Here is a 19,034-nt window from a genome sequence, read left to right on the forward strand (position 1 = left end):
ATCGTGACTTCACGACTCTGCCGCCATGTGACATCATGCCCCGCCCCCTCAATGCAAGTCTATGGGAGGGGGCGTGTCACGCCCCCTCCCATAGACTTGCGTTGAGGGGGCGTGGCGGGATGTCACACGGGGGTGGAGTCAAGACGTCATGATCTTCCGCCCACGTGGTCGGGAGCAAGACCCTCCAGCGCTTTCGGAGCATTAACAGGTGGGTGCTGCGTGCTATATTGCAGGGGACCCCCGCGATCAGACATCTTATCCCCTATCCTTTGGATAGGGGATAAGATGTCTAGGGGTGGAGTACCCCTTTAATGGAGAAAGCAGTGCGTATCCTTGGCTTGCTACCTTTCGTCTCCTCCTTTCTTGACCACTTAGGACTGGGACTCCTACCTCTCACACATTTATGATGTAATCTCTGGTTACTCCATAAAAGTCTATGGTCAGAAAACAGCCCAAAAAGTTTTTATCAGGCTTTGTCATAACGCTCCAGAGTCTGAGGTGAAGCTTATAATTACCTGTTCCTTTAATTCCTTCATTTTTTCTGCCTTCTTCAACTTTGTTGCATATTCTTGAACTTCTTTTAACCCAATATCTGTACAAAGGCGCACCAGGAAACGCAAACCTGTGGATCATTGAGGAATAAACATACATTACTTAAAAAAGAACAGAATTAAAACCAACACATAGACTTTGTAATACCTCACTTATGTTTGTAAACATGGATATCCTTTAACCCCTCAAAGACAAAGCACATTTTGGCCGTAAGGACACAATTTCATTTTTGCATTTTCGCTTTTTACTCTTGCCCTCTAAGAGGCATAACTTTTTTTTATTTCTCCATCTTCAGACCCATATGAGGGCTTGTTTTTTGCACAAACAATTGTAATTACAACTTGTATTTTACCACAAAATTTATGGTGCAAATATAAAAAAAAATAATTATGTGTGTGGGAAAATGAAAAAGAATACTGCAATTTTGAGGGGTTTTGTTTTTGCACTGTACATTTTAGGGTAAAACTCACCCTATTTTGACCACCTATAACTTTTTAATTTTTCCGTATATAGGGAGGGCTCATTTTTTGCGCCGTCATCTGAACGTTTCATTGATACCACATTTGCATATATAAAAATTTTAGATAATTTAAAAAAAATTTTTTTTTGAATAAAATGGGACAAAAGCAGCATTTTTTGACTTTTTAAATTTTTTTTACATTTACTCCGTTTACCGTACGGGATCATTAACATTATATTTTGATAGTTTTTTTTACGCTTTTTGGGGGTAAATTGGGAAAAACTGACAATTTTCATTTTTATTGGGGGAGGGGATTAAAATTTTTTTTTTTTTTACACTTTTTATGTCCCCATAGGGGACTATCTATAGCAATCATTTGATTGCTAATACTGTTCAGTGCTATGCATAGGACATAGCACTGATCAGTATTATCGGCTATCTCCTGCTCTGGTCTGCTCGATCTCAGACCACAGCAGGAGACGCCGGGAGACGGACGGAGGCAGGTGAGGGGACCTCCGTCCGCCATTACAGATGATCGGATCGCCGCGGCAGCGCTGCAGGCAATCCGATCATCTATTTTAACATGTGCATTGCCGCAGATGCCTTGATCTGTACTAATCACGGCATCTGAGGGGTTAATGGCGAACATCCGCGCGATCGGGATGTTGGCCATTACCGGCGGAACCTGCCGTGTATGACGCGAGCACCGCTCCGATGCTCGCGGTCATACACAGGACGTAAATGTACGTCCTGGTGCGCGAAGTACCACCAAACCAGGACGTACATTTATGTCCGTGGTTATTAAGAGGTTAAAATTGCCCGAATCTGACCCGCCTATAAAACTTTCACATTTCAACATATACGCGGCTGTATGAGGGCTCATTTTTTTATTAGCTCCGACATTTAAGGATGCGGCCACACCAAATATGTTGATTTAGTTTCTTTGTATTTTTATTATTTTTTATTTTTTTTTTACATTTTGTTTTGTAAAATGGAAAAAGAGGGAAATTTTATATTTTATAGGGGGAGGGGCTTATTTACTTTTATTTAAAAAAATGTATGCCCCCTCCACAGGGTACTATTTATTGCAATCTTTGGATTGCAAATACTGAACAGTGCTTTGTATAGGCAATGATCAGTGTTTTCTGCGATCTACTTCTCAGGTCTGGTAGAAGGCAGACCAGGGGAGAAGACTGCAGGAGCCGGTTGGAGCAGGTGAGGAGAGCACCGCCGGCAATCTTAACACTTCAGAACACCGCAACTTCACCGCTGGTGGTCCGATGTGTTTGTGTAAACCTACGCTATACAAGGGATAATGGCGGACATCAGCGGGATCACTGATGTTCGCCACTATCCCGTCTGCTGATAGCATCTGGCCGCCGGTTCTGATCACCATATTGGGTGACACGCTGATTGTGAAACCATGCAACGTACATGTACATCGCTATGTGCCAAGTCCCAGGGCACACTGATGTACATGTAAATTGTGTGTTCTCTAGGGGTTAAAGAGATTTGCAGATTTTTATAGATCTGCCCTATATTCTGGCTACCTGTACAGCAAGATTTTGGGGGATCTTGCTCCAATAAGCCGCTATGACCACCGCTTATACAAGATAAAATATGAAATACTTTTCTTTTACGTATTCAGATGTTATATTTGCACAGGTAAGAAAAATAGAAAAAGAACATTACATTCAACATTGTCCGGGAACTTCTGATGAATTTCCTTATATTTATCCAGTGATTTCTGATAGTTGCCTGAGAAGAATAAATATGAATGTAAAGACAAACCAAGTGATAGCGGAGAAAGAACATACCATTGTACATGAGGATTGTTATACAACACGTTGGGCCTTAAGAGGATCATGTTATCAGCTTTGCATCCCTGAATGGGTTAAATTATTTTCTCAGCAGATCACGATGATGTCTGCTGTGAATAATAGACTGGTATCCATCCAAGTCCACATCTGGTGGCTACCATAAAGACACACTATTTCTCCTCAAACGGAATTACCATAGTGACTACAAATCCTGCTTAACTATTATTAAAGGAACACGAAGCCTAGAGATGAACATACAAGTAAACAGGAGAAAATCTTACATCTTTAATATCTGCTAGCCAGACTCTCCATCAGCCAACAGCTATTACTCCTTATACACATGCACGCTGGACTTGGCTGAGTGTACATGTGCTTTCAATGGGAAGAGGAGAGAAAGCCACAGCCAGACACATCTGGGAGCCTATTATGTCCCGAGAGATCAAAAGGATTCCGAGATTAAATTTGACATCCTTCTTGTGTATAAAGGCCTCTCAACCCTTAACCCAACAGATGGGGTAGAGGGAGGATTTGGGAGGCCCTTATACACATTATATAATAGTAGACAAACAATAGATATCAGAGCGGCACTGCCATCAGGTAGACAAACGGTAGTATTAGCTTCTGGACAAAGGATACATAGGTACTTGGGTAATACTCGTCTGACTGTGGTGCTAGGACATCAAACATTGAGAACAATAAGTAATAAATCACAAGAAGTTAAGACAGCAATCCAGCACTCACCGCAGTAGTACGAGTCACACGGCTCCTTTCACGGGACCTCAAGCAGACAAGGTCGACAGAATAGCGCCCCACGCTGATTCTGTCTGCCTTGTCTGCTCTAGGTCCCGTGAAAGGATAGGGGATAAAGGATAGGGGATAAGATGTCAGATCGCCGGGGTCCCGCTGCTGGGGACCCCCGGGATCTCCACTGCGGCACCCCGCTGTCATTACTGCAGGACTGCTGTCTTAAAGGGGTAATCCGCCCCTAGACATCTTATCTCCGATCCAAAGGATAGGGGATAAGATGTCAGATTGCCGGGGTCCCGCTGCTGGGGACCCCCGGGATCTCTGCTGCGGCACCCCGCTGTCATTCCTGCACAGAGCAAACTCGCTGTGCGTAATGACGGGCAATACAGGGCCCGGAGCATCGTTATGTGCGGCTCCGCCCTTCGTGAAGTCACAGCCCGCCCCCTCAATACAAGTCTATGGGAGGGGGCATGGCGGCCATCACGCCCCCCTCCCATAGACTTGCATTAAGGGGGCAGTCCGTGACGTCACGAGGGGCAGAGCCATGACGTCACGATGCTCCGGCCCATGTATCGCCGGTCATTACGCACAGAGCGAGTCCCCGGCAATCTGACATCTTATCCCCTATCCTTTGGATGTCTAGGGGTGGAGTACCCCTTTATATAATAGACCTGTCCCACCAATATCAATACGTTCAGATGAATTTTCTCGAATGTGTATAGGGTATTTTTTTTTATTTTTTTATCAAACTGCAGGATTTTCTTCACATTCCTGAAACAGTCTGGTAGAAATAAGAAGGGTTAAAGGAGTTATCCACGAAAAGAGGCCCAGAGCTGATTTCATCCAAAAACAGCACCACACCTGTCCTGGGGTTGTGTGTGGTATTGCAGCTCAGTTCCACTAAAGTGAATGGAGTCAAATTGTATTACCACACACATCCAGAGGAAAGGTGTGGTGCTGTTTTAGGAAGAAATAAGCTCTGTGTTTCTATCCCTGGATAACCCCTTTAAACGTCTGCTTATCCATTCTGTTTTCTTTTGCTTGAGGGCTGGAGTTTGACCATGGAGCAGAATTACAGTGGGGCAAAAAAGTATTTAGTCAGCCACCAATTGTGCAAGTTCTCCCACTTAAAAAGATGAGAGAGGCCTGTAATTTCCATCATAGGTTATAACCTCAACTATGAGAGACAGAAGGAGAAAAAAAAAAATCCATAAAATCACATTGTCTGATTTTTAAAGAATTTATTTGGAAATTATGGTGGAAAATAAGTATTTGGTCACCTACAAACAAGCAAGATTTCTGGCTCTCACAGACCTGTAACTTCTTCTTTAGGGGTCTCCTCTGTCCTCCACTCGTCACGCTCCCTCCCATAGACTTGCATTGAGGGGGCGGGACATGATGTCACATGTGGGCGGAGTCGTGATGTCACGATACTCCGGCCCCGTGGTCGTGAGACTTCAGACTCGGAGCCTCCAGAACTGCGTGGGGCACACACAGGTGGGTGCTGCATGAGAGAGTGCGGGGGGTCCCCAGTGGCGGGACCCCCACGATCAGACATCATATTCCCATCTTATCCTTTGGATAGGGGATAAGATGTCTTAGGGCCAGAGTACCCTTTTAAGTTTTACATGGCTGTTGTACTCCGACCAGTTCTGGGTACATTTGGGTTTGCTCTGAATGGACCCAGAACAGCTTGAAGCACAACTGACACCACCAGGTCCCGACGAATCCCATCGACTTGAATGGGGTCCATCAGGTGTCTGGTATTTTACTGGAGTTGAGCAGAAAAAATTGAACATTCAGTATTTTTTTTTTCCGCACATCTTCCATCGTTCAACCGCAATGTGAACGAGCCCATAGTTTGTTTTAAAGAGGTTTTCTCAGGGTTTTGGCCCTTGGAAGGCACAATACTACAACTGCAGCTGTATATGCTATTGTAATGTCTGCAGAAAGGTATAGGGGTATATGGTGCTATCTTACAAATGAAGCTTCACGAAAGCTAAGATTTCAACCATTGTTATTTCCCAGCCCCACAATGTTTCATAGCTTTGGCTGTAAAAGCATAAAACACAGTACAAGTGCAATTCCCATGAGATGACACCTACCGCTTCTTCTGTGACAGCTTGCCAACATCAATTGCCATTTCACTTGGGTGGGTCTGTAGAAGAAGGAAAATAGACATTAATAGCAATGGAGGTATTCTAAAATGGCTTAAAAAACAGATAAACTCCATATCCAGTGTCCATTTGTTATAATTGTCAGATAACTTCCTCATGGCGCTATGGGGGGGGGGGGATAAATAAAAACTGTAAAAAACAGAACTATGGCGTTGTCTAAACTGTATTCACTTCTCCGCTGACAGCAGGATTAGCAATGTGCAGGTTGCAGTCTCTGAATGCAAATAAGAATGTTCTCATTCACTAACCCCAAAAAATAACTTGAAAATGGGAAAGAATTAAAAAAAACTAAAGTATAAAAAAAATTACAATTTGAATAAATGTCATTTCGAAAAATAACTACCGTATTTTTCGTCCTATAGGATGCACCGGCGTATAAGACGCACCCAATTTTTAGAGGCAAAATCTAAAAAAATAAAGATTTTGAACCCAATAGTGGTCTTCAACCTGCGGACCTCCAGATGTTGCAGATTGAAGACCACTGCATAGGAGGTAATACTCACGTGTCCCCGCCGCTCCGGACCCGTCACCGCTGCCCTGGATGTCACTCCATCGCTGTCGCCGTGTCCCCGTCGCTCTGGAACGTCTCTGCTGCCGGACGGGTATCCTCGCTCTCCGTCGCCGCCATCATGTCGTTACGCACGCCGACGCACGTACGCGACTACGTGATGACGAGGAAGGAGAGCGCCAGCCATACAGGGGATCCCTGAACGGAGAAGACACCGAGGAGGCAGGTAAGGTTCCTCCCGGTGTCCTGTAAGCACTAACGCGGCGGTCCCGAACAGCCCGACTGAACAGCCGGGTTAGTGTCACTTTCCCTTCAGACGCGGCGGTCAGCTTTGATCGCCGCGTCTGAAGGGTTAATACAGGGCATCACCGCGATCGGTTATGTCCTGTATTAGCCACGGGTCCCGGCCGTTGATGGCCACAGGGACCGCCGCGATAGGGGTGTATTCACCGTATAAGACACACCGACTTTTTCTCCCCAGTTTTGGGGAAGAAAAAGTGTGTCTTATACAGCGAAAAATACGGTATTTAAAGGGTAACTCATTAAAATTAATTTTTGCTATGGCCCTTCTTATGGTAAATAAAAAATATTTCTAATATACTTTGTTTTAAAAAAAAAGTTTTCTATGTTTTATTTGTGCTTAAAAAAGCTCAAGAGCACATTTTCCCCCATCTTATACACAGACTTAGGACTGAGGTCCAAACACAGGAAGTGCAGCCTGGAGTGCTGAGGGGGGTGTGTCCAGCCTAATCCAATCATAGCTCCTCTGACACTTAACTGCCCATTCTGTTGGTTGGACACACCCCCCTCAGCACTCCAGGTGGCACTTCCTGAGTTGGGCTTCGGTCCTAAGTCTGTGTATAAGATGGGGGGGAAATGTGCTCTTGAGCTTTTTTTAAGCACAAATAAAACATAGAAAACGTCATTTTTTTTAAACAAAGTATATTACAAATATGTTTTATTTACCATAAGGAGTGCAATAGCAAAAATTTGTTTTAATGAGAGTGCCCATTAATTGAATAAATAAACGGACAGCTATTCTTAAAATGTCCTGAATTGCAATTCTGTATAGAAATGTATTCCTATAGATGCATTTTGCTTTTGTAGCCTTTTTCTTTTTTTAAGGGTATGTTCACACAGGCGGATTTTCTGCAAGCTTCACTTCTGGTTTAGCCACAGCCGTTTTCTTTTTTATACTTCAATTGGGTCTGCTATGAATTTTCTGCCATTGCTAAGCCTGCAATAGAAAACACACAGAAGACCAGCCCGTTTCCCAACCAGTGTGCCTCCAGTGGTTGCAAAACTACAACTCCCAGCATGGCTGTCCCGGCATGCTGAGATTTGTAGTTTTGCAACCACTGGAGGCACACTGGTTGGAAAACACTGAAATATATCCACAAGATGTTTTTGTTATTAATGATCTATATAACATTTTGTTATGTTGCCGACTTCCAGAAGGTCAAGCAGCACTCCACAATTGGGGCTTTATGGCAGTGGCCAGAAAGACGCTTTTTTTTTTTTTTTTTTTAATAGGAAAACACACATGAAATCTCACCTAGGACACTCATTCGGTCTGATGAAACCAAGATTTCACTTTTTGGAAACCAGGTCCTGCTCGTCACCTGCCCAAAACCAACTCTACAATGAAGCATTATGGTGGCAATGTTGTGAAGGTGTTTTTCAAAGAAAATAAAGAGATTCTTAATCCATGAACCCTGATCTACAGTGCTCTGGATCTCAGGCCAGGCCTTTTACCTTTCAACAAGATAAGAACCCTAAGCACAGTGCCAAGACAACACAGGAGTAGCTCTGTCAATGTCCTTGACTATCCCAGCCAGAGCCCGGACTTTACCCAATCGAACATCTCTGGAGACACCTGAAAATGGCTTCCACTGATGGCCCCTATACAACCTGACAGAGCGTGAGAGGATCTGCTGAGAGTAATGGCAGAAAATCCCCAAATTCAGGTGTGTAAACCTTGTGGCATAATACCTTAGAAGACTGGAGGCTGTCACCACTGCCAAAGGGGCTTCCACTAAGTTCTGAGTAAGGCTATGTTCGCACCCTGCCCGGACATTTTGCAAACTGTGGGCACTGGCATCAACGTGCCGGCACTAGGACGTACGGGAATGCGCCATCTCATAGACGGCTATGCATTCCATTTGGATTCTGCAGAAAGAACATATCCGCTGTGTGCACAGTGCAGCAGAATCCCCTTGAATTCAATGGGACTCTGCTGCAGCGGAATCTCCGTGCCAAATTCCAATGTGTGAACATTGCCGAAAGGGTCTGAATACTTATGTTACTGCAATGTTTTAGTTTTTCCTTAGGTTAGGAAACATTTCTAGCATTTTGTTTTCTCGTTATGGGGTATTAAGGAAATCTTTCTGGGGACCCTGTTAGTGCCAAGAACAGTGTGCACCTTAATTTAATAGTTGAAGTAGGGCTGGGCGGTATGACCAAATATATGTATCGCGGTATTTTTGTAACTGGGCGGTTCCACGGTATATAACGGTATTCCTCCCCCAAAAAAAAACATTAATTATTAGCCCAGCACTGCCCCCATCGGGGTACTACTCACGTCACCTGCAAGCAATGCTCTCCTCGTCCTCCTGTTTGTTGCGGCCGCCGGCGCTGACACTCTATAAGGTATCCCTATGCCGGGCTGCAAAAAGTAAACAAAAATAAAGTTTAACGCATCCGTTCCGACGTCGGCCTTACGCTCTTCCTGGAGACGTGAACGTCGGACAGCCGTCAACCTATCACCGGCCGCAGCGATGTTCCGCCTCGGCCGGTGATAGGCTGAGCCCACTGTCATGTAAGAAGCCGGCTCCTTACATGACAGTGCGCTCAACCTATCAACGGCCGAGGCGGAACATCGCTGCGGCAGGTGATAGGCTGACGGCTGTCCGACGTTCCATTCCCTAGGAAGCTGGTCTGGACCGACGGGGAAGGTGAGTTAAAGTTTATTTTGTTTACCTTTTGCAGCCCGGGCATATGGATACCGTATAGAGGAGTGGTATTTAACCTGCGGACCCCCAGATGTTGCAAAACTACAACTCCCAGCAGCCGTTGGCTGTCCGGGCATGTTGGGGGTTGTAGTTTTGCAACATCTGGAGATTGAAGACCACTGGTATAGAGCGTCAGCGCCGGCAGGCAGAGCTTGCGTCAGCGCTTGTGGGTGACATATGTGAGTAGTACTCCGATGGGGACAGCGCAGCGCTGGGCTGATAATTAATTGGGGGGGTGGGGGGGGGCAGAACAGCGCTCGCGGGTCACATATGATTAGTTCCCCGATGTGGGGACAGAGCAGCACTGGACTGACAATTCATTCATTCCCGAGGGGGAGGGGCCAAACCGGTATTGCGGTATGGGTTAAAGTTCATATCGTGCAGCACAAAAACTTTGGTATTCGGTATGAACCGGTATACCGCCCAGCCCTAAGCTGAAGCACCAATAAGTTACAGTTTCTTTGTTTTTCAAGCAAAATTATTAACCCCACCCCCCTCCCAGAATGCCCCTCCCATAGACATGAATGGAGGGGGCGGGGCGTGACGTCACAAGGGATGTGACATGAGGTGACTTCTTTCGCCGCGGGAACACAGCCTTCTCAGCATACTATTTAGAATGCCGTGTGCTGCATGGAGATTGCGGAGGTGTTGAGACCTTCACTGATTAGGGGAACAAGCCGGGAGAGGTACGTGCTCAGCGTGTTCTTTCACGGCTTCGTATCGAGATAAACTGGCAATGTAAGTCAATGAGCCTGTCTCGATCACATGACACAGAGGCAGGGAGAGGAGCGCACAGCAGTGCAGACTTCTCCCTGCTCGTTCTCCTGATCAGTGGAGGTATAAACACTCAGACCCCTTTAAACAATAGGCCATTTTCTGAGGCATTCCCTTTAATATAGGAATACCCTTTTAAAAGAAGTCATATAATGTGCTCACCAAAGTAACTCCTGACTTACTGAATAAGTGCCGCTCTCTCAAAGTACTTCACTGCTTTTTCACAAAACTTCTTGTCAATATAGTAGGCTCCCAGCCATTCGATCACTTCAATGTTTGATGGAAAATAGCGATAGGACTGTATGAACAAAGAAAAAAGCAAGATAAATGCAATTACAATAACCACCTAAAGTTTGGAGGCTTAGTTTTATTTCCAGTCCTCTCCCGTCTTGCTGGTTAGTACGGATACCAGTTTCTGGCCTTAGTCTCCCTGACTCTCCCACGTTCCACCTTTACGGAATATATAATCCAGCCAAGATCCACTGGGTGCGGAAGTGTATCGGTAACATGAGATTTGCGTCTTCATTTTTGAGGCTACATACCAAATCTGCTGCACATCTTTTTTTAATTTGATACTAAGAATCCTCTCGGCCTTATTGAGGCCAACTTAACACTCTGTTTTCAGTCTAAATTCTTACTTTTCTTACAGTCTTCCATAGAAAAAGGGAGGTGAAGTGAGAAAGAGGGAAAAGAGAAAAAAATTGCACATTTACTCCTAATTAAAGGGGTATTCCAGGAAAAAACTTTTTTTTAGATCAACTGTTAAAAGTTAAACAGATATGTAAATTATTTCTATTAAAAAAATCAGCTACTGAAGTTGAGTTGTTCTTATCTGTCTGGAAACAGTGCTCTCTGCTGACATCTCTGCTTGCCTCAGGAACTGCACAGAGCAGAATAGGTTTGCTATGGGAATTTTCTTCTACTCTGGACAGCTCCCGAGACAGGTGTCATCAGAGAGCACTTAGACAGAAAAGAACAACTCAACTTCAGCAGCTCATCAGTACTGAAAGGATTAAGATTTTTTAATAGAAGTAATTTACAAATCTGTTTAACTTTCTGGAGCCAGTTGATATATATAAAAAAAAAATAGTTTTTTTCCTGGATAACCGCTTTAACCCCTATAAATACAACAATATCCACCATTCTTGGAAACAAACCGAATGTAGTCCCTACTAGACTATGTACAGTCCACCGAATCAATGGACTTGGCAGTAGTATGCCGTTATACATGGCCATACTGCTCTGCCAATGTATTCCCTGAAAGTAGGCTAGTTCGTAGATGTGAACAAAGCCCTATTGCGACTGTACTGCACCAAATGCAGAAATGTCTGTATGTGGCCTAACCGTACTGTATGGCTTCTTGCCCATTCCTGAATGGATACCACAGTGAACACATACCTCGCAGTAGAACTGGAATGCTTCCGACTTGTCACCCTGAGTATCGTACAGTTCTCCAAGTTTTGCAAGTGCCTGTGAATCGGTCGGTACAATGTTTATAAGCTGTAGGAACCATTCGATTGCCTGGTTAGGATCCTCAAGCATTTCATACCTAAAGAACTTGGTTAAGGTAAATGTATAACTAAATACCAATGATTTCATTCGTCAATTTTCTGCACTGTCTGTGGCATTGTAAGCCGATTATTTTGAAGGTATGATGGCCCAACAAAGTCCATTTGAAGTTGAACATATTACCTGTTTGTGCAGACCAACGTTCATTATAAACAGTCTTAAAGGGGTACTCCGCTGGCTCAGCGTTTGGAACAAAATGTTCCGAATGCTTAGAACCGGGAACTCGTGACATCATAGCCCCGCCCCTCATGCTGGCTTCGGGAGCTTGTGACGTAATAGCCACGCCCCTCATGATGTCCCGTCCCGCCCCCTCAATGCAGGTCTACGGGAGGGGGCGTGACAGCCGTCACGCCCCCTCCCATAGACTTGCATTGAGGGGGCGGGGCATGACGTCATGAGGGCCGGGGCTATGAAGTCACGAACTCCCGGCGCCGGCTCTAAGTGTTCGGAAAGTTTTGTTCCAAAAGCTGAGCAGCGGAGTACCCCTTTAAAATGTGATCTCTGCTTTGTTTCTATATTGGAGGTTACACATCCTGTTCCTTGGATATAGAAACTTTTAAAACGTACCTGTTGTTTCAAAAGCCTGGTGGTGAAAAAGTGATTTTAGGCTCTCACTAGTGTTATTGAGGCCATGAGAGTCCCATCTATTTTATACAGATATCTCTCATTCTCTCCATTTCAGGGATGGGACCAGGGCTGAGCTGTTTACCAGTAGTACACACACAGGACTTCCTCCCTTAGTTGCCTAGCCAATAACAGAATAGCACAACACTATGCCATGACATAGTACTGGTGAAAGTGAACTAAACAGGTTGGGGCATGATTTACACAGTGCATTATTAGATGGAATGTGGAAGAGAGAAGGGGTTATTAATTTACTAAGAGCAAGAAACAGCAGTAGAAATGAAGGGGTTACACTAGCTGTTGAGAAGCTAAAGGAGGGGGGAGGGTAGAGAACACTACAGCACTGTGGAAATATATCAGGAAATACACTGGCATTTACAAAAGAGACAGCTACCCTGATTTTTATATGGATGGTGGGAGATGAGAAGGAAGCCTTGATTTACCTTTGTAGATCATGTTCAGCAGGCAGACTGGGCTCAGCTTGCAGGCTCTCTCTATCTCCGGCACAGAGCAGTAACTATCCCCTGTACCCACTAACTGTGGTTTTTCCTGGGTCTCTCTGTTACTAGAGACAGAAATACTCTGACCACAGGCAGTGGACAGTAGATTGCAAAGAAAACATAGTGGTCAAGACTTTAGGGATGTATTTCTGGGGTATGGAGTATTTTTTGGTAAATTTAGTGATATACAAATATTTTCGAAATCACATAAGCTACCACATGGGGGAGGGAGGAGTTATTTGAAGCGACAGAGATCATTTAGTGCAGAAAAAAAGATGTTTGGAATTGGTAAATGATGTTTTTGCAGTAAGGATACAAGCTTGCTATCTGACTGATAACCTGGGCACTGTTCCTTAGGATTGCGTGGAGTTTATGAAAACAATTCAGAGCATCCTCCAGGCGATTTAGTTTCTTGTACGTCAAACCTAGAAAAAAAATCTTCTTCCTTAGATGAGTTCTTATGAAATGTTAGGCTTTAGTCTCATATAGATTGCAGCTCAGAAACTGATTCACAAGTGACAGACAATGGACACGATTAGTGTTTTGTGATGTGGATGCCCAACACTTGTGTTTTGGGTAAATTTTTATGATAACCTGTTGTGTGTATACATGAGGAAGATAGATATATTATATATATATATATATATATATATATATATATATGGCCATTATATTAATTGTCTATGGCATTTTTCACCAGTTTTCCACTCTCCAGGCTACATCTCTAATGTTCAGTTGTCCCTAATCTAGTGGGTGGAGTCTAGCCTTTAATGTCTCCCACACACTGTATACACACAGAAGGAGGCAACTCTGGTTCACCTATACCTCTGGAGCACCCTCTCAGAAGTAGCAGTGGGATACAGAGCAGTCCTAAGTAGTGTAATTAAGCACTAGGGTGAGATAGATCACTCACTAAAAGCTTCTCTAGACTCTCTGCCAACCCGGTCTGCTTCTGTCTCTCACCAGCCACTTCGCCTTCCTCTCCCCCCCCCCCCTTGAGTTTTCCCCAGTGAATGATTTGTTTAAGAGGGGGGGAGCAGTAATGGAGCCAGTTTAGTGGAGATATATATATTTTCAGAGAAAAAGGTCTAAAAAGTTTCTTATATTCGCTACAGTGACCATTTAAAGGGAACCAATCATCAGATTTTACCATATATAACGCTTGGCAAAGCGTTATATAGGGTAAAATTGTTGTTCTCACCATCCCCGGGGGACGCTCCTGCCCCCAGGGATGGTGAAGATATGAAGTTATAAACTAGTCACCGCCAACGCCGTAAGTAGTCACCTGGGCGGGGAGCACTTCTCACCTACTCCCATTCTTCGGCCGGGAGCGACGCCCCCTCCGCTTGATTGATGGGCCGCGTCATTGTTCCGCTCACTGAACAGACGGAGCAGAGTGATGACGCGGCCCATCAATCATGCGGATAGGGCGTCGCTCCCGGCCGAAGAACGGGAGTAGGTGAGAAGAGCTCCCTGCCCAGGTGACTACTTACGGCCGCGGCGGTGACTAGTTTATAACTTCATATCTTCACCATCCCTGGGGGCAGGAGCGTCCCCCGGGAATGGTGAAAATAAAGATTTTACCCTATATAACGCTTTGACAAGCGTTATATAGGGTCAAATCTGATGATTTGTTCCCTTTAAAGAGCTGGCCTGATATATGTATAATGGTCAATGCAACACATGCAAAGGAAAAAGTAGAGCTTCTATCTAAGATGTTATGTTATTTTGCTAACATTTCTAACTGACTGTTTCCTTGGACGTACTTGTTTGGAACGTCTCTGACTAGAGGTACTTACCGTGGCTTGGCAAGGAAGTTAGCCACTGTCTATAATAATGGAGCCTTACATTTCTTATGACAACCTGTATGCAAGTTTCTTCATTTTCTACAGTATAAGTTCCGGCCCTAATTTTATATGGTCAGACTCTCCAACAACCTAAAACATGATGAAACCTGTAGCTCCTCTAAAAAGGGAAACTTTTTAAAATTCTGGTCTAAATATAGAAGATACAAAGACGTGTAAGTAATAAAGAGCCTTCTCACCAAGGTTATAAAGCGCCTCAGTGCAGGAGGAGTCATTTCTTAGAGCTTCTGAGTAATATTCGGCTGCTTTCTCATAGTCTCCATTAGCAAAAACTGTGTTGCCTTTATTTGTTAATGCTGATGGATTGTATCGATCAGAGGTCACTGCTAAATCTGCATACAGGTCAGCCTGGGAGTAATCTTTCTCCTGCAAGAAAATAAAGATATAGAAGAGACAGGGGGTTAAAAATACACTCCTCAGCTTAGACATTGCAACAGTAAGAAGGAAAAGTAGTGGAATTATAAAAAATGGACAAACATGTTAATGATATGCAAGTGATAAAATAAACATAAAATATTTAACCCCTTAAGGACCGACCCATTGTTTTCCTCTATGACCAGGCTCTTTTTTTTTTATTTGACATGTATCTCTTTAAATGGTAATAACTCTAGAACGCTTTTTCTGAGCAGAGTGATTCTGAGATAGTTTTTTCGTGATATATTGTACATTATATACCGTATTTTTCGCCGTATAAGACGCACTTTTTCTTCCCCAAAACTGGGGGGAAAAAGTCGGTGCGTCTTATACGGCGAATACGCCCCTATCGCGGCGGTCCCTGCTGCCATCAACGGCCAGGACCTGCGGCTAATACAGGACATCACCGATCGCGGTGATGCCCTGTATTAACCCTTCAGACGCGGCGATCAAAGCTGACCGCCGCGTCTGAAGGGAAAGTGACACTAACCCTGCTGTTCAGTCGGGCTGTTCGGGACCGCCGCGATTTCACCGCGGCGGTCCCGAACAGCCGGGTTAGTGCTTACAGGACACAGGGGGGGAACTTACCTGCCTCCTCGGTGTCTTCTCCGTTCAGGGATCCCCTGTATGGCCGGCGCTCTCCTTCCTCGTCATCACGTCGTTGAGTACGTGCGTCGGCGTGCGTAACGACGTGATGACGGCGACGGAGAGCGAGGATACCCGGCCGGCAGCATAGACGTTCCAGAGCGACGGGGACAGCGATGGAGCGACATCCAGGGCAGCGGTGAGGGGTCCGGAGAGGCGGGGACACGTGAGTATTACCTCCTATGCAGTGGTCTTCAATCTGCGGACTTCCAGATGTTGCAAAACTACAACTCCCAGCATGCCCGGACAGCCAACGGCTGTCCGGGCATGCTGGGAGTTTTAGTTTTGCAACATCTGGAGGTCCGCAGGTTGAAGACCACTATTGGGTTCAAAATCTTATTTTTTTAGATTTTGCACCTATAAATTGGGTGCGTCTTATACGCCGGTGCGTCCTATAGGACGAAAAATACGGTAAGTGGTGCATTTTTGTTGACACATGAAGCATTTTTTGTGAAAAACACCAAAATATTGTGAAAAACTGGAAAATTTCTGGCGTTTTTATTTTTTATTTTTATGTGGTACACTGTGCGGTAAAAGTGATGTTATATTTATTCTGTGGGTCAGTACGATGCTGGCGATACCATTTTATATGGCTTTCTATGTTCTTTTTCCTTTTCTGAGCAAAATTGTTTTTCTGCCATTATTTTCCAACAGACGTAACTTTTTTATTACTTATTAGCTGCTGAATACTACAGAGGAAATTATTTTCTTTTCGGAACACAGAGCTTTCTGCTGACATCATGACCACAGTGCTCTCTGCTGACATCTCTGTCCATTTTAAGAACTGTCCAGAGTAGGAGAAAATCCCCATAGCAAACATATGCTGCTCTGGACAGTTCCTAAAATGGACAGAGATGTCAGCAGAGAGCACTGTGCTCTTGATGTCAGCAGAGAGCTCTGTGTTCCAAAAAGAAAATAATTACCTCTGTAGTATTCAGCAGCTAATAAGTACTGGAAGGATTAAGATTTTTTTAATAGAAGTAATTTACAAATCTGTTTAACTTTCTGGCACCAGTTGATAAAAAAAAAAAGTTTTCCACAGGAGTATACCTGTAAAACATCTAGATTTATTCAGTATCGAGTATAAGCGCCAGATACAGAAGTGCACACATTTACATGCCTTGGCATACTATCTACAAGGTTACTAATGGTTATCTGAGGGAGAAAGCAATTGGGCACACAAATCATCAACATCCGCTTCTGGCAGCGCCCTTTGTAATTGCTGACCAATGACGTCACAGATGGGAGACATGCCTGGAGACACTCCTGGCCAGTGTTTCCCAACCAGGGTGCCTCCAGCTGTTGCAAAACTACAACTCCCAGCATGCTCGGACAGCCTTTGGCTGTCCGAGCATGCTGGGTGTTGTGGTTTTGCAACAGCTGGAGGCACCCTTGTTGGAAAACACTGCTCCAGGCCATAGTAGCAGATTTAGGCCAAGCAGGCTGCTCACAGTAACTGGAGCAATCGTGTTTTAACATTGGATAACGGCTTCTGGGACACTTAGAGGAAAGGGTCGTAACACTGGTTCCACCACCAAAATAATGTAACACCGAGCTATTGGTGTACCTGGAATGAACACTAGAGGGGTTGGATACTGTACATTATACTGTACATCACGCCTCTGTGCACCTCTCGCTGTCACATTTCAGTTCGGCAATAAAAACTACTGCATAGTTGTCAAGCCTGAACCTTTAGATGGATGACTCTTCTTTTTTTGAGGAGACTCTGGTTTAGTTAGGATGAGATTTTTTTTCCTCCTCCAAAAAGTGAGTGAATATGCGTTGTTTAACCCCTTAAGGATGAAGCCCATTTGGGCCTTAAAGGGGTATTCCAGGCCAAAACTTTTTTTATATATCAACTGGCTCCGGAAAGTTAAACAGATTTGTAAATTACTTCTATTAAAAAATCTTAATCCTTCAGTTATCAATAGTTATCAGCTTCTGAAGTTGAGTTGTTGTTTTCCGTCTATCTGCTCTCTGATGACTCACGTCCCGGAGGCTGTGCAGTTCCTATGGGGATATTCTCCCATCATGCACAGTTCCCTGGACATGACATCATCATTGAGCAGTTAGACAGAAAACTTCAGAAGCTAATAACTATTGGAAGGATTAAAATTTTTTAATAGAAGTAATTTACAAATCTGTTTAACTTTCCGGAGCCAGTTGATATTTATAAAAAAAAGGTTTTGCCTGGAATACCCCTTTAAGGACACAGACAATTTTAGCTTTAAGTTTTCATTTTTTCCTCCTCGCCTTCAAAAAATCATAACTCTTTTATATTTTCATCCACAGACTAGTATGAGGGCTTTTTTTTGCGTGACCAGTTGTCCGTTGTAATACCATCACTCACTTTACCATAAAATGTATGGAGCAACCAAAAAAATACTATTTGTGTGGGGAAATTAAAAAGAAAACCACAATTTTGCTAATTTTGGAAGGTTTCATTTTCACACCATACAATTTACCGTAAAAATGACATATGTTCTTTATTCTTTGGGTCAATATGATTAAAATGATACCCATGATAACATACTTTTCTATTACTGTTACTCCTAAAAAAAAAAAAACGCAAACTGTTTAACCAAATTAGTACGTTTAAAATCCCCCTATTTTGAAGACCTATAACTTTTTAATTTTTCCGTATAAGCGGCGGTATGAGGGCTCATTTTTTGCGCCGTGATCTGTACTTTGTACATATTTGCTAATCTAAAACTTTTAAAACTTTTATTGTAATAAATTTTTTGGGGAATAAAATGTTATAAAAAAGCAGCCATTTTGGATTTTTTTTTTTTTACGTTCATGCCGTTCACCGTACGGTATCATTAACATTTTATTTTAATAGTTGGGATATTTACGCACACGGCGATACAAAATATGTATATACATTTTTTATTTTTTTTTAAATCTTTTTGGGGGTGAAATAGGGAAAATGGGACAATTTACGTTTTTATTGGGGGGAGGGGGGTTTTCAAATTTTTTTTACTTTTATTTTTAACTTTTTTTACTTTTATTTTTACACTTTTATGGTCCTCATAGGGGACTATTTATAGCAATCATTCTATTGCTAATACTGTTCAGTGCTATGCATAGGACATAGCACTGATCAGTATTATCGGTGATCTTCTGCTTTGGTCTGCTCGATCTCAGACCAGAGCAGAAGACCCCGGGAGACGGAGCAAGGTGAGGGGACCTCCGGCCTCCATGCTGGATGATCGGATCGGCGCAGCAGAGCTGCGGGCGATCCAATCATCCATTCAAAGTACCACGATGCTGCAGATGCCATGATCTGTATTGATCACGGCATCTGAGGGGTTAATGGCGATCGCGGATGTCCGCCATTACGGGCTGTCCCTGGCTGCTATCAGCAG

At 43.8% G+C, this 19,034-nt stretch overlaps 1 protein-coding gene across 1 annotated transcript in view; it reads right to left on the minus strand.

The window, feature by feature from the left end:
• IFT88 (intraflagellar transport 88) overlaps positions 1-19,034 on the minus strand; it is an 89,085-nt gene that overhangs the window by 20,005 nt on the left and 50,046 nt on the right. The window contains exons 17-23 of the mRNA XM_056561723.1: positions 14,787-14,973; positions 13,059-13,167; positions 11,448-11,598; positions 10,232-10,347; positions 5,685-5,737; positions 2,705-2,770; positions 516-622 (exon numbers count right to left, since the gene is read on the minus strand). Coding sequence (XP_056417698.1) covers positions 516-622; positions 2,705-2,770; positions 5,685-5,737; positions 10,232-10,347; positions 11,448-11,598; positions 13,059-13,167; positions 14,787-14,973 — 789 coding nt within the window. The remainder of the gene's footprint in view (positions 1-515; positions 623-2,704; positions 2,771-5,684; positions 5,738-10,231; positions 10,348-11,447; positions 11,599-13,058; positions 13,168-14,786; positions 14,974-19,034) is intronic.

Source organism: Hyla sarda, chromosome 2 (genome assembly GCF_029499605.1).
Source record: "Hyla sarda isolate aHylSar1 chromosome 2, aHylSar1.hap1, whole genome shotgun sequence".
NCBI classification, from domain to species: domain Eukaryota; kingdom Metazoa; phylum Chordata; class Amphibia; order Anura; family Hylidae; genus Hyla; species Hyla sarda.